This window comes from Numenius arquata, chromosome Z, assembly GCF_964106895.1.
Source record: "Numenius arquata chromosome Z, bNumArq3.hap1.1, whole genome shotgun sequence".
NCBI classification, from domain to species: Eukaryota; Metazoa; Chordata; class Aves; order Charadriiformes; family Scolopacidae; genus Numenius; species Numenius arquata.
In genome coordinates, this window is record NC_133616.1 from 29491918 (window position 1) to 29508219 (window position 16302).

Genomic DNA, 16302 nt, shown 5'->3' on the forward strand with positions numbered 1-16302 from the left:
TGTCTCAGTGGATTCCTTGGGTTTGGCGGCCTTCTGTGTACCCCCTGAAATCTAAAACTGTACAGAGGAGGCTTTTTGTGTGTGTGTGTGGCTTAACAGATCCTTAAAAATATTTGTAAATTTTTGTGTCTGTTCTTGGATTGTCCTTTTTTTCTTTCCAGACTTCCCCATAACTAAAAGCTATTGCTTCAGTAAGAAAATTACAGAAACTGTTTTCAAATTGTTCTTACTCTGTATACTGTGAGCTTATGGTCGCAGCTGGTTGAAGCGACACAGCAGTACATAAGTCATTTAATAATCTTTGTATCTAGAAAGCTATAAATGCTGTGTGTGAAGATTCAACTTTCCTTAACAGTTTTTCTCTTCAGAAACTAGAACAACTCAATCAGTACCCAGATTTCAACAACTACCTGATCTTTGTTCTTACGAAGTTGAAGTCTGAAGGTAAGTTCTTGAGATATTAACTGTTTTATTCTTTTTTCTTTTGGCCTTTTCTTTTAATGTGTTTAGATTGTTTTCTGGGTTTTTTTTTTTCCTTAGTGTCCTGCTACCAGTGATTTTTCTGCCTTCTAGTGTTTGACCTCTGGGTTTTGGGATGCTTGCTTTTTTTCCCTTTGAATTAAATTTTACTACATGTGGGTCTGAAACATTCAAAGAATCGGCAAGAGCATTTATCCTAAGTTTTAACTAGTGTTTTGCATGTGATGTCAGTTTACTTCGGGAGGAAGGAAACAGAGAGGAGGAAAAAAGTATATTTTTATACTTGAAGGCTGGAGTATATCCCAATGTTTTTGTGTGTACTATGTAGGAATTCTCCTGATTATCTGTAAGGCCTTAGGGGAATACATCAAGTTTGACAGAGAGTGCTTTCAAGACTTGAATCAGCCAGGATATTAAATTATTGAGCAAAGTGCCAGTGTAAATACACCATGTGCTTTACACCATGAACAGAAAAATGAAAAGCAGAGTGAGTCCAGTTAGAGATCTGGAGTCTGTACAAAAGGGTATGACGAGAAGGGTGTTCCACACGTTTTTTTCCCCATATTTGTTTTCTAACACTGCCTTACTTGCTGATTTCCCCTTCTTCATTCTGTTCAGCACTTGAGCTTGAGGTTCTAGATACTAATATGTGTTTAACGATGTGTCAGAATCTATCTTCCTAACAGATCTCCTTAGATTATCCAGTAGTCGTCTTTTGCTGTTCTTAATGTTTAGACACATCAATCTGTTTGGAATCGGATGAAGAGTAGGAGATGCTACCTATTGAAAAGTGATTATATAAAGCCATTTTATCTGAGGGAAAAATAAAAAAATGGATCTGGCAGGTTGAGGAGGCAAGCAAGTTGGGGAGAAGTAGCAAGTTAACTTCTAAGAAGTGTTTGGGATCAGACTGCACTGATACCGCTCGCAGGTACATCAGGTCTTTTGTGAGACTGCTGAGAAGCAGCTGTTGCTTCAGAGGTGCTCTTGTCATGCATCAGTGACATTTTTAGAGTCATATTCTTTTGTCCAAAGCAACTATATTTTAACTTTGTGTTTCTAGTTCAGGAAACCTGCAGAATGTTGAGGGTGCCATAATTGAGTCTGATGTTGGTGCTTTTCATGGTAAGTTCTAAATATCCTTGTTACCTTGCTTGGGTAGGACTAATGAGGGACAACAGAGGACTTAGTTGGATTTGCTTTGAATCCAACCAACAGGCCTCCATTGCCCCTCATTAGTCCTGCCTAAGTAAGGTAAAAACACTGTTAGAATTGCTATTCAGCAGGTACAGTAATCTTCAGTCTTCTTTTGGACCAATAGGGGAAAATGTGATGGACTTATCAGGTAGAAGAAGGTTCTGTTGACAGTCTGTCCTACAGCCTTGCCAAGTTTCTTGGCTAGAGGAAAGAACTAGCATGCTTTATGCCATGGACCAAAGCATAGATATTCATACTGTTGGAAGTTCCAACTTTTCTTACGGCCATACTGCCCCAGAAGGAGCCATGAAAATAAGCGTCCAACATCACTGACAGCTTATTTAATAAAAATTAAGGTGTTTTGATAATGCATGAGAAAAAGAGCTTGGTTTGATAGCAGATGGGACTAACCTTTGATTTGGTTTTTGACACCATTGAAACCACTGCTGAGAAAACTGTACTTAAGGATACATTTAGGTGACAGCTCCTGACTGTGGGAATTCTGTATCGGTTGATTGAAATGTGTGTTAAATAGCTTCATTTTACTACAGTGGAGGTTGTACCAAATTATATTTTGCCTGAGTCTTACACCTCTTGCAGGCAAATAACTGTACTTGCAAAGCTGGCTGTTTCACTGAGGCTTGCCTCTAAGATACTTAGGTAAACCTTATGTGTAGGGAATTTGCTTTGTTTTAGTGCCAGAGGTACTACTTTTCAGTTGCAAAAAGTGTAACTTCTTTTTCCCTCCAGTTAGTTTCATCAGTCTTCTGTGTCTGAATGCTTATGACTTGCCGGTTTTAGGTTTATTGTGGAACTCCTACACATATGTGATGGTTTTCTTGTTTTTGCTTTTAAATTCAGTGGGTCTTGTCAAGCTGTCAAAGCTTGTTAAGCTTTAGTCCTCCTGGAAACAGGTGTTTCCCTGCTACTATTTCATCAGTGAAAATATATGGCCTGGCTTGCAGATGTGGCATATACATGCCCTAGCTTTAAGTGCTTCTTTTTCTTTTTTTCCATTTAACTAGTGTGCATTTATAAAGATAGCATTGTGAATCTGGACAAATGCCAATGTTACAAATATCACAGAATATAAAAAATGTCGAGGAAACAGCATTCAGTCCTGGAAGTTAGGCAGTAGGCGGGTTGGTGGAACAGAATATGATCACAAGCCATTGAAGTTTGAGGTATAGGTCCCCAGAATGTACTTCTCAGCAGGCATGGTGCTCAGAGATATTCCTTAGTTGGGTGAGATGGGGTCCAGATTAACTGGAAAATAACAGAATTAAAGAAGCTTGTTTTTACTGATGTATCTATAAATGAAAATATTACTCAGATGCTCTGCTAGTGTAGCTGTTCATTCTTGGTTTGGCAGGTATAAAACCTCTCAGATAATGTAGTGGCACTGCCCTGCCTTAGTGTTGGTCTTGTGGTTGGAATTTTTTTTTGTTGTTTGTTTTTTTGTGTGTGGTTGGTTGTGCTTTTTTTCCTACTGTTCCCTGAGCTGAGCTCAGAATCCTGTAGGCTTCTATGTTCTGTTAATGAGTTGTTTTCTGGAGTGCATGCATGTTGCTGCTGCTTCTCAGATCACTTTCTGTATTTTATGTGTGGTTGACTGAAACAGTCCAGTGCTGCAAGGGAGTATCAGCTTTGCCTCTGTTGTTAATTTCTTCTCTTACCTGCAGCTTCTTTTTGTTCTACATTGTGCATCTAAATCTTCCTTTCCTTGTTCACATTTTTGCTTCCATAGTCCAAGTGTGTTCCCTTGAAGGAAAATATGAGGAAAGAAGGTATGGTCCTAATTTCAGCCTCATTACTGTCTTGCTGAGGCCAGTCCTTGCCTCTAGTTAAGGTATGTTGAGGCAGTTGTCCAACAAGACGGCTGAGGCAGGTCAGATGAAGGACCTCTAGGTGTCATAATGTGGGCAATTCATACTGTAAGCAGAAGTTCTAAGTTTGTTTTGGAGCTTTTTGACCATGATGGTGAAATTCCCAAAGTTGTATGTATCAAAGCCTTGCTTGCTTTGTACCTTCTGTAAATGAAGGCTTGTAAGATTCCTTTTTCCCCCCATCTAAAATAGACTGACAAAAATAGCATCCTTCTTAATTCATCTGCCTTGTCCTTTTGTAGGACAACTTGTAAATTCCCTGGTGTTTTCTTCTTACTATTTTTAACCTGGAATTACACCATGCTTTATTTCATACAGCATCCTGAATTTTGTGAATGAGGTGGATCTGACACGCGCTAAATTATCAAAAGATAATGTCCATTGTCGTTCACCAAGAATACTCTCTAATCTTCATAAATTCTATTTGTCAGGGAGCATTGGGTGTGATGACTGTCATAATCCTGCCATAATATTTTGTTGATGCAAGGTTGTAGTGTGAGGTGACATGACCTACTTGCATCAACAAAGACTACCGTGTTGCCTTCTGGTAACCTTTCTCTGTTTAAGGAGAACCTAAATTGAGACTTTGTAGACTATTCCTGCTATGTTTCTGCATGTATCCATTCTTTCACTCTGATCTTCACATCTCTAGGCGAAAAAGGGAAGCTGTCTTTATACGGGGTCAGAATTAAGGTGGCATTCTAGTTGGCCTAATGTCACCTTCATGTTGGTGAATGTTTTGTATAAAAATTGCAAGAGCAGAAGTGATGTCAGAGCTTACTGCTTTTTAGGTAAGATTTAACATACCTAATGCTGCTTTATGTGGTGAAAAAAAGAGCAGAAGTACTGATAACTGATATTATGTTTATTCTAGTTAAGATTCAGGCTGTCTATCCTAAAACACAGAAGTCTTTTCTCAGATAAACCTTTTCTCCTTTTGTCATGGTTTAACTCCAGCCAGCAACTAGGGTGACACAGCCTCTCATTTGCCTTTCCCTTTCTATCCCCCAGAAGGGTAGGGAGGGGGGGGGAAAGGATGAAACAAAAGGGGTTGAGATAAAGGCAGTTTAATAGACCAATAAGAGAAAAGAAAAATAACAATAATAATAATGGTAAAAGAATAAACAATGCACAAGTCAGTCTCTCTGCCTGGTGAATTGGTTGCCCAGCCTGACCTGAGCAGAGATCATTGATTCCTCCCCCAGCTAACCCCCATTTATATACTGAGCATGATATTTCTGGTACGGAATATATTCCATTGGTCATTCTATTGTTCTGTCTATGCTCCTTCCCAGCTTCTATGGGAAACTTATACTAGTCAAGGGCCTTTTTCAACATCACTTAGCAACAACTAAAACAATATGCGTTATTTGACGTGCCTTTCATAACAAATCTGAAAAAACAGCAACCACTAGAAAGAAAATTAACTGTATGTCAGCTGAAATCAGGACACCTTCTTAGACAAGAGACAGAGAACATGGTTAGTTTGTGCACAGCTTCTGTAAAGTTTTGCATTTGTGTGCATTTGTGAGGCAGCTTTGGAGTGTTGGCCCGTTGACTAGCCTAGTGCATTCATGCACTTAAACACATTGGTTTAGGTTCTTCAAAAGTGCTATTCACTGTAAACATTTGGGAGGCGAGTCTTGGAATATATATTTTCTCTCAAGTTGCTTGTGGAGCAAGGACAGAAATTTTCAGGCTTTCCCTTGATTCTTGAGGTTTTCAGACCTTCGGTTTTGTTTGCTATGCATTTTTCTGAAGTTCACATAGTAAGACCTGTTTCAGCCACACAATAAATGGGACTTTTTTAGAGTAAGTTGGAGGTATTTAGCCAGCTATTTGAAGTCTTTCCTTAGCATGTCTTACAAGCTGAATGTAGTTCTGAACTGCCTCCTACCTGGAAAAATGGTGCCTCCTACTTGTGAGGTTACATGCTGGTGTCTGATTTAGGCTGTAATGGCTCCTAGGAAGCAACATCACCACCTCTTTCTAGATTTTCAGAAAGCAGACTTGTGGTGAGGCATTAGGATGATATAACCGTTTCAGTGTGTTTGTTATATTTCAGTGCTGGGACAGGTGCAATTGGTTAGCTGACCACTTTCATGAAGACAAATTAGCCCTATAGAGGAATGTCCATTACCACTTCTCATGTGCAAGTAAAAACACTGTTCCTTTAATGCCAAAGGGAAGTGTAATCCAGAAAAAAACCCCACAGATACATTTCAGTATCACCAGTAATAGTGCCCACAGTATTTTTGGTCAGCTCCAGAACTGAGTGTCTTTATTGAAAGTAATCTAAAGAGCCATATAAAAGCACATCTTGATCCCACAGTTTGATGCTAATATCAATAACTAGCTAAGCATTACTACTACTTTTGCAAAACATTAAACCCCTTTCTTCTCCTTCTATAATGGCATAATTCTCACTCTTCAGAACCACATGAAGATTTTACTTGGCTGTGCCTTCTGCTTTCAAAAGGTATTCAGGTGCAATAGTGCCATGGCAGAGTCATGAGAACCAATACTGACTGCAGTTTGCGTTTGGTTTAGTGTAAGCAGCTTATAACGGCTTAGCTCTGCAGCACTGGACAGGGCAACATCATTCCTTCCTAGTGAGGCTGTCTGCTTCATCTGAAGTGGCACACACTGGCTGTTCAAGTAAGTAGTTTCAGCAGTACATATTTTTATTTTGGTATTTCCAAGGAAAAAGCATTTACGTGACTTCAACTGATGGATGTTCTTCTCCAAATCAGTAGATATACTACTGATCTGAGGTAATTCCCTCCAAAGAAAGGAGGTTGATGAAGTCATAGATAGAAATTAGAGACTGAAGATGGATTTCAAATGACAAGGAAGAGCAGCATAGTCACACTTCAAAGCTTCTTAGATATAGTCTTATTTTCACTGGTACTCTGAGTAGCAGAGGATCAGTCACTTTGTTCCGAGGAAGAACTCTTGCGTACTCAAATACTAGAAAAAGTTTGTTTCTGAAATACTAGTAGTAGAAGATGAAATTGCATAAAGGCGTATTGAATTAAGAGCATATCCATGGTCTCTATTTTAGTATTGTAGCTAAACACACAGCTGCTTAGGAAGAACACCGCCACTAGTGTCAAAATGCTATTTTGCCATTCACCGGAGTGCAAACTAATATTGCTATATTGCTATAAGTGAAAATAGGAAACACACTTGAGTACAGGCTTAGGAAATAAAAATGAGAAGGTTTTGTCTTGAATTAATTGGGCATTATAGGGGAAGGGTATATTGGCAAAGTAGGATATCAGAGAAACAAAATAGTCTGGCTTTAAAACAAGACCTGCACGCCACCAACAACTTTCTGTTAAGCTATACCTATAGGATATAAACAGAAGGAGTAGTAATCAAAACTTCCAGTGCACAGCACCCTATACAACATCAGTGTTGGTGAGTGTCCTGTATTTTGTGCTTCCCAGTACTCACTTAGCAGTTTGAGCAGTATTCTGAATTAACTCAATTTAATAACACTCTCTCATACTGAACCAATTAATCCTTGTTTTACAACAACTAATCATATGACAGATTGTCACATTTTAAAATATGACATTCACTTTTTATATATTCAGAGAGTGACAAAACGTTTATTCATCTGACTGAGTCATTTCTTCAGATAGATTAATGACCCTAAATCCTAATTCACTTGCTGCCAAATGCTGTCTAAGCAACTTCCATTGAGAAGCTCATAATTTCCTTTTCCTATGCACTTGACTTAGTACGAAGGTACTTGTCCCCCACTCCCCACAAATAAATACCAAAGAGAGATGGCATTACTTTTTAGATGTTCTCAAACTGCAACAATACACTGCGTTTGTTACATAGTTTGGAATATCGTAGTGAATCATACTCTCATCACACTGAATCTCCATTTCTTACTAAGGGTTCTTCTGCTCTTGATAGAATTGTAGCACTGTAGGATTTAACTGCAGGAATCGGAGTGCTACGTAAAATGGCATTAGAGAGGAAAAGAGCTGAGACAACCCATTTGTGGAAATATGATAGAGAAGCTGAAAGTAAGAGTGAAACCAGAGGATTAGTTCCTGAAACGTTTTGTGTTTTGCAAGCCTGTAGGGATGTACAAATTATGGCATTCTGATTGACCTGTGGTCATTGTTACTTAGAATGCAGAAACCAACAAGCTAATTGTTGGTCCACAGTTCAACACCCTTCCCATATTGTCCACAGCTCAGTTTTATTTACAACATGATCTTGAGAAGCATAGCTGTTGCTACTTATTATTCAATAAATATGCACCACTCAGCATCAGTAGAACATTTCTAGCTTTGTTTTGGTCTTACAAACATTCCTAAACTTAGGCAGTTGTGCCAAATTATTTTCCATGACATGAGTCAATTGAACACTGATTAATTTCAGACTAGCCACTACATTTCAAGGTCATTTATGTATTCAGGTACACTGACTGTTTTAAACACTGTCGGTCCTGCTTCTGACATGAGAATAAACCATACCAGTTTAAGCCAAAAGTCTTACACTTAAGGTTACTTAAGTCCAGCATCAAAAAAAATCCCAACACCACTAAGATCTCTTTCTGCTAGGAAGCTCATGAAGGTGTCTCTGTACAGTATTCTTGTACATTTGGACAGAAGAAATTATTCGTCATTCGCTTTCCATATGATACTGCTCTGGTGGGATCCTTATTTTTTGATTTCAGCTCTTTTAAGAGACAGTCTCTCATTAATGGATCGGAAATCTTTGTGTTCAACAGTGACACTAGTAATGATTTTTATCGCATTTTGTATTTGTACTTAGTAAATCCGTATTACTAGTTAAAACAGAATGGCAGTTTATCTCTGAAAAAGGCTTAATAGCTTTAAGACTGAAATTTGCAGAGCAGTTTTGCTTTAGAAAAAGTCTCACCCTAAGATTTAAAATTGCCAGTATGAGAAGAGTAATAGGGCGAAATATAGCCATGCTTGTAATCATTGTATCGGTCTGTGAATGGATGAACACTACCCTCATCCCAGATGCTCAGTTCTTTTAGCAATCTAGGTAGTTACATTCTAAGGAAGAGAGGATGAAAAGGCATGGTGAAACAAATGGTCACCTGGACTTGCAGGTGAGCTACAAAAGCTTTGTTGCTTTCACATATGCACCCTATGTCATACAAAGTCTTGGTAAAGGAAATATGGCTGTTTGAGGGGACACTCTAGTTATTAAAAGGACTGCAGTAGCCCTAAAATAATTAATATCTGTGTAATATGGGTATGTGTCCATTTGCTCTATCTGTATACTATTGAAGTCTGGAACTAGTATTAGAGTCTTGCAACAGAATTGGAAAATTACTGAGAAACAAATGATGATTATGTGATATGGTTTTATTACAAAGTGAGGCAATGTGAGAGGGGAGTCTTCCACTGATGAACTGATTTGACACCGAAGATGATAACAAATGCCAGAGGTCTGCGTTGCTTTCCTTCTTTTTCTTGTACTGTATGTTCTTGTCAACTCTCTATACTTCCAGGTTGACTGAGATGGGAGGAGGCAAGACTGTGATCTTTTGTGATGGCTGAAGCATATGGCTGACAGAATTTATCACAGAATATATGAAGACTAAAGAGTGTTTTACTCAGCTTTTAGGCCATCTGCCTTTAATCTTGGTGTTACAGCAAGAGCTCATCCAGACTTGTATTACGGTCTTCTGACAGCGTAGCTGTTAAGTTGGTGAACACCCTAGATTCCATAAATATACTTGTGCAGTCATATCAGAAAGTTGTTTTTTTTTTTCTCAAACTAAGATTTTGACTATGGTGTGGTTTGTTTATTGTTTGGTTTTTTTGTTTGTTTGTTTTTTAAATGCCTGAGTATCAGATTCTGTAGTGCTTCCCTAGCTCAAATGATTGGTGTTTGTTTAGCACTACATCCATCTTTGTGATTTCTGCTTGTCACGTCTTAGTATGGTGGTAATTGGGTTTGCTTTTTGTTCTTAATCTTTTTCTTGTTTCATGAATCTTTTCCTTTTGTCAAAGATGCAACTTTCACTATGAATCCCATGGAATCTTTGTTGTGGGTCTGTGGGATAATCACTTACTATGAAGAACAGCTTTTCTGTTATCTTGGCTGAAGGAGCGGATTTAAGATGTTTCATGCTGCTGCATACCATTGGATAGTTCATAAAGAAAAAAATGGTGTGGAAGTGTCACCTTAATGTGACCTTAATTTTTATCTAAACCAGCTGGCTAATCTGCCTATTCTGACACAAGAAACGTAAATAGTTTCTGTATCTCTGCTTGGCTAAATTGAAGCTGTTGCCTTGTCTCTTTTGTAGTTGTAACCAGGCTTTCTAAAGGATTAATGTTTTTGCTTAATACACTGTTTAGTATTTTTATGCTGGAGTTCATACTGATAGTGGCTAATGTACCGTATTACAGTCTGGCTTTGGTTGGCACTCTGACTTCTTTCACCCCAAGAATACACTGCTGGCTGATACAGAATGAGTAACTGTTATATTCTGTGTCTAACTGGTTGCTGAAGATGGTAGTTTATTGTGGTGGTTTGCAAGGGCTTTAAATCATATGGAAATTAAAGGAAGACTCCTTTGGCTTCCTTCGTCACCAGGCACAACTTTAAATCTTAATAATCATTTATGGACGACTGGATTTCTTGAAGATGTGTATACCTATCAGTGGTTTACAGTTACGTGAAGCAATCAGAGTTTAACATAGTATATTGGCAGAAGGGTTGATGCAGAGATTTTACTTTGAATTGAGAGTATTTTAGAGAAACCTGAGAGTGATCAAGAGAACTTATCTCTTCACGTCATTCTCCACCTGATCTTTATTAATGATATCTTTAAAACTTTAAACAAAACTACAAAATTACTTGATTTGACTTGCCAAGTAATAATACTACTTGTCATATCTCACAACTAAGTTCTGTGGTTGAGAAAAGTTTGTCCGCTCATCCAGTCTTTTCTTCCCTCCTCCATTCTCCCCAAAAAGCTGTTGGCCCTTGAAATGGAGTGCTCTGCAAGCGAAACGACTTTTATTTTTGTATTGTTTAGAAGTTGCTGGGTATTTAAAACATACAGTATAGGTAAAGTTACAGAATTGTTTCAAATACATGTGTGTTAGTTGTCTTCCTGGTTTATAAAGTTACTGAATTCTATGTGAAGGACTTGTTTGTTTGTAAATCAGTCCATTTATAGCTATGGAGCATGAAAAATAACTCTTCTTTAGAACTGGAATATGAACATAAAACCAGGATGATGACAGTCTGGTTTTAGTACTCAAAAGCAGTTTATTAAAATCAGTTTTAGTTTCTGATCAGCCAGACAGAACCCCGTCTTCTGAAAAATGCTCTTTGTTTTAATGAACACAGATCACAATACAAAGTATCTTTAATGTCTGTTAGTCAGACATCACAGGTGTACTGAGATTCTTGGTTTTGTAATGCAGTGCCTTTAGTTTGAAAATACTTCCAGTTTGGAAGTTGTATCTCTTACTCTGCTTATCCTTATTTCTGTTAAAATGTAGTAGTTTTGAAGGCCTGGAATAGATCCACATGTAAACTAATTCTTGCTACAAGGGAACTGGGAACATCTTTTTTCTTGCCCAGCTCAGGGCTTCATACAAAAACAATTCAAACAAGTGGCTAAAGTGCTAATTAAAATTAGTTTCTTGTGCTGATTAGGGTTGCTGTAAATTGTAAATTTAAATTTTCCTATAGTATAAACTAGTCCTTCCTACGTAGAACTCCAGATCTCACTTTCAAAAGTAATACCAGGTTACTTGTGCTCTTGGTTACTCGTGACGTAAGTCTGCTCCAATATAAATGGAAAAACTAGACTGTTCTTTTTCTGTTCCTCCTCTTGTCTTGGTAATTTAGAGAAATTTGCAGGCAAAAAGAGCTCAGTGAAGATAACTCAAACTGTTGCCTAAACTTAAATTCTTACTCGGTTCAGGTCACACTTTTCTTATGGTTCACACTATATAACACTTACCCGTGAACATTGTTTAAAGACTTTCTTCTGCCTCTGATTTTTGATGTAATAGATCAATAGAACAGCTGATATCTGAAGGGATTACAATACCTTATTGTAGAAAAATTGAACACTGTATTTCTCTGAGAATAAGGGGTGGAGGATTTACTGTATAGTCCCTACGTCATTTCTGTGTCTTGCTACAGTGAAAGCAGATTTGTCATCAACTTTGTGGAGTGTCAGTCAGTATAATCAAAATGTCTGAATATCTTTAGCTGACCAATTTCTTTCATGAGTCTCCTATACCCTGTGACTTCAGATCTATTCCTTGCCTACCCCTCTATACAAAACTTTCTCTTAAAATGTAGAATTTGTAATACTGATACCCTAATTTTGAATAAATAGAAATAGTGAACTGTGAACTGAAAAGCTTTGCTACGTGAATTGATGGGTGTAGTTGGAAGGAGAAATACGGAAACGAAGATTACTATCTCTATATCAGCTTTGCTATTGTTGCATTTTTTCTGGAAATCTGCCTTATTCCTATGAGCTGGTTGAAGGCTGACTGTAATTATTTTCTGTTGCAGATGAACCAACACGTTCCCTGAGTGGTCTCATCTTGAAGAATAATGTAAAAGCACATTTTCACAACTTTCCCAATGGGGTAACTGACTTCATTAAAAGTGAATGTCTGAACAACATTGGTGATTCCTCCCCCTTAATTAGAGCTACTGTAGGTAAGTTTGCTCTTATTGCTGTCTGCTAAAAATGTTACTGATATGGGTGAGAGCTGCACTAGTGACATAAAAAGTTACTTAACTCCGTAAAACTGCTTGCTTCTGATAATTGTCACAACCTCACTGTGTTTTAACACTGATAATTATTCAACGTGAATATACAACAGTCACATTTACTTTTGCTTCCTGTTCTCTTAGAACTGATTTAGCAGTTCAGTTCATATCTCTTGAAATGTAACTGAATATTAGTTTATTTGAATCAACTAAAATTGAGCTTGCTGCCAATTTCTCTCCTTAAAAACAGAAACAAGGTAAAGGTCTGACTTCAGAACTATTTCCATACTCCACTTGCATCAGTGAATAACTTCTGTTAGCTAATTTCCTGCACCCCATCCCCCATATGCACACACATACCCCCACATGCACACACCCCTTCAGGGAATCATCATGCCATGCATAACGCGTTCACATAATGAGTTTCTATTTTTAAACACCTTCTGTCAGAAAACAGTACATGAAGTGTGGCATACAGAATGTTATAGAATCATAAGAGTGGTTTGGATTGGAAGGGACCTTAAAGATCATCTAGTTCCAGTGAGAAGTTTTTTTGTTACACCGATTTCTGATTTTGTAGATACTTTGTTTTGGTGCACTTCTTCCATAAAATATGCAGATTTGCATATTTTTACTTATTTCTAGGTAAAGTTGCTTTTCTAACTGCTCTTTGAGAATGATTTCATCCAGTTACTATAATCATTGTAGTAATTTTCCTTGGCCCCTCAAAAACCTAGAACAAAGTAAAATATTTACTGAAGGACAGTAGAGAAAATGGGTGTAAGTGTCATTTCAGAAAGAAATTCAGCTTGTATCAGCTGACTCCTTTTATAAAATAACCTACCATTTACTGCTCGTTTAGAATCCCTTGCTTTATATGTAGGATTCCTTCTCCAGACATCTGGGTTATGGACTACAGATTATCCTCATTTCTTAGCTTTTTCCTGCTGCCTGTCACTTTTGAAGCTGCTTTACTATGAATTTTATTAATGTCCCATTTTCTTAATGATAGTATAAACCAGTCTTCAGGTGACAGGTACTTCAGTGATTTCAGGTTGTAGAAGGGTCATGCGTGCTTGTTTGTTCAGAGGAGTTGTCAGCAGAGTATAATGGAGCTGACTAAAGAATATATTCCAGCTCCATTTGGATTGCTGTTTTAGGTTTGTTTGGTGGTGATGGTTTGTGGGGTGTTTTTTATTTGCAGAAGGAGGGGAAGTTATTTGTTTTCATAGATTCATAGATTGGTCCAGGCCGGAAGGGACCTCCAAAGGTCATCTAGTCCGACCTCCCCGCAGTCAGCAGGCACACCCCCAACTAGACCAGGTTGCCCAGGGCCTCGTCGAGCTTCACCTTGAATATCTCAAGGGAAGGGGCCTCAACCACCTCCCTGGGCAACCTGTTCCAGTGTTCCACCACCCTCATGGTAAAGAATTTTTTCCTAATATCCAATCTAAATCTCCCCTTCTCCAACTTAAAACCATTGCCCCTCGTCCTGTCACTGCAGGCCTTTGTAAACAGACCCTCCCCAGCCTTCCTGTAGGCCCCCCTCAGGTACTGGAAGGCCGCTATGAGGTCTCCCCGGAGCCTCCTTTTCTCCAAGCTAAACAACCCCAGCTCCCTCAGCCTGTCCTCATAGCAGAGGTGCTCCAGCCCCCTGATCATTTTGGTGGCCCTCCTCTGGACCCGCTCCATCAGGTCCATGTCCTTTCTATATTGAGGGCTCCAGACCTGCACACAGTACTCCAGGTGAGGTCTCACCAGAGCAGAGTAAAGTGGCAGAATCACCTCTCTGGATCTGCTGGCAACACTTCTTTTGATGCAGCCCAGGATGCGATTGGCCTTCTGGGCTGCGAGAGCACACTGCCTGGTCATGTCCAGCTTCTCGTCCATCAGCACCCCCAAGTCCCTTTCCTCAGGGCTGCTTTCTAATACCTCATCCCCCAGTCTGTATTTATACTGAGGATTGTTTCTTCCCAGGTGCAGAATCCTGCACTTGCTTTTGTTGAACCTCATGAGGTTCATCTGGGCCCACCTCTCCAGCCTGTCCAGGTCCCTCTGAATGACATCCCGTCCCTCTGGTGTATCGACAACACCACACAGCTTGGTGTCATCTGCAAACTTGCTGATGGTGCTCTCAATCCCTCTGTCTATGTCTTTGATAAAAATGTTAAACAGTACTGGTCCCAGGACAGACCCTTGAGGGACACTACTAGTCACTGCTCTCCATCTGGACTTAAAGCCATTGAGTACCACCCTCTGGGTGTGACCATTCAGCCAATTCCTTATCCACCGAACCGTCCACCCATCAAATCCGTATCCCTCCAATTTGGCAAGCAGGATGTTGTGAGGAACTGTGTCAAAGGCCTTACAGAAGTCCAGATAGATTACATCCATGGGTCGCCCCTTGTCTACTGACCTAGTCACTTCATCATAGAAGGCCACTAGGTTAGTCAGGCAGGACTTGCCCCTAGTAAAGCCATGTTGGCTGTCCTGAATCATCCCCCTGTCCTCCATGTGCCCAAGCATGGCGTCCAGAAGGATCTGCTCCATGATCTTCCCAGGCACAGAGGTGAGGCTGACAGGTCGGTAGTTCCCAGGGTCCTCCTTTCTTCCCTTTTTAAAAATGGGTGTGATGTTTCCTTTCTTCCAGTCTGCAGGGACTTCACCTGACTGCCATGACTTTTCGAATATCATGGAAAGTGGTTTTGCGACTTCATCAACCAGTTCCTTCAGGACTCTGGGATGGATTTCATCAGGTCCCATGGACTTGTATATCTTTGGATTCCTTAGGTGATCACGTACCATGCCTTCAGTTATAGTGGGATGGACTTTGTCACCTGGATCCTCAACTTGTGGACCATCAATACAAGAGCTAGGAGGAGAGGGGTTGCCAGCGAAGACTGAGGCAAAAAAATTATTGAGAACTTCCGCCTTCTCCTCCTCTGTTGATACAAGTTCCCCACTGCTGCTCATTAGGGGGGGTACATTTTCTTTAACCTTCCTTTTCTGGTTAATGTACCTGTAGAAGCCTTTCTTGTTTTTCTTTATGTCCCTTGCCAAGTCCAATTCTAGCTGTGCCTTGGCCTCCCTGACCTCATCCCTACACAGCCGGGCAACATCCCTATACTCTTCCCAGGTTGCCTGTCCCTTCTTCCATTTCCTGTGTAGCCCCATCTTGCCCCTTAGTTTGACCAGTTTGACCAGTTCCCGGCTCAACCATGGTGGTTTCTTGCCTTCCTTACCCAATTTCCTACATGTTGGGATTGAGATCTTTTGTGCTCTATGGAGAGCATCCTTAAAGATCTGCCAGCTTTGTTCTGCTCCCTTGTCCCTAAGGGCAGTTTCCCATGGGGTCCTATTTACTAACTCCTTGAAGAGTTGGAAGTTCGCTTTCTTAAAATTTAGTGTCCTGATGGTGTTCCTCTTGGGCTTCAAACTTCTTAAGAGAGTGAACTGCACTAGAGCATGATCACTGCAGCCCAGACTGCCTTCAACTTTGATATCCCTGATGGCCTCACTTCCATTTGTGACCAACAAGTCCAACAATGCATCTCCTCGAGTAGGGCTGGTGGTTTCTTGTCTCAAGAAGTTGTCGTCTAGGCACTCTAGAAGCTTCCTGGAGTGCCTGCAGCCAGCCGTGTTGCTTTTCCAACAGATGTCAGGGTGGTTAAAATCACCCAGCAGGATGAGAGCCTGTGATCGTGATGCCTCTTCCAGCTGGAGTAAGAAGGCATTGTCGACAGGCTCTGCCTGGTCAGGAGGCCTGTAGTAGACTCCTACCACAAGGTTCCCTTTGTTGTCCCGATCTCTAATTCCTACCCACAAGCTTTCTACCTGCTCATGGCTATTCTTTAGCAACAACTCTTCACACTCTAGCCATTTCTTCACATAGAGGGCAACACCTCCACCCCTTCTTCCTCTCCTGTCCCTTCTGAATAGTTTGTAGCCATCAATGGCCACAGTCCAGTCGTAGGAC

At 39.9% G+C, this 16302-nt stretch overlaps 1 protein-coding gene across 1 annotated transcript in view; it reads left to right on the forward strand.

Annotated features, from left to right (window-relative positions):
* Nucleotides 1-16302, forward strand: part of TNPO1 (transportin 1) — a 56802-nt gene that overhangs the window by 3874 nt on the left and 36626 nt on the right. Inside the window, exons 3-4 of the mRNA XM_074166899.1 lie at nt 369-444; nt 12123-12272. Coding sequence (XP_074023000.1) covers nt 369-444; nt 12123-12272 — 226 coding nt within the window. The remainder of the gene's footprint in view (nt 1-368; nt 445-12122; nt 12273-16302) is intronic.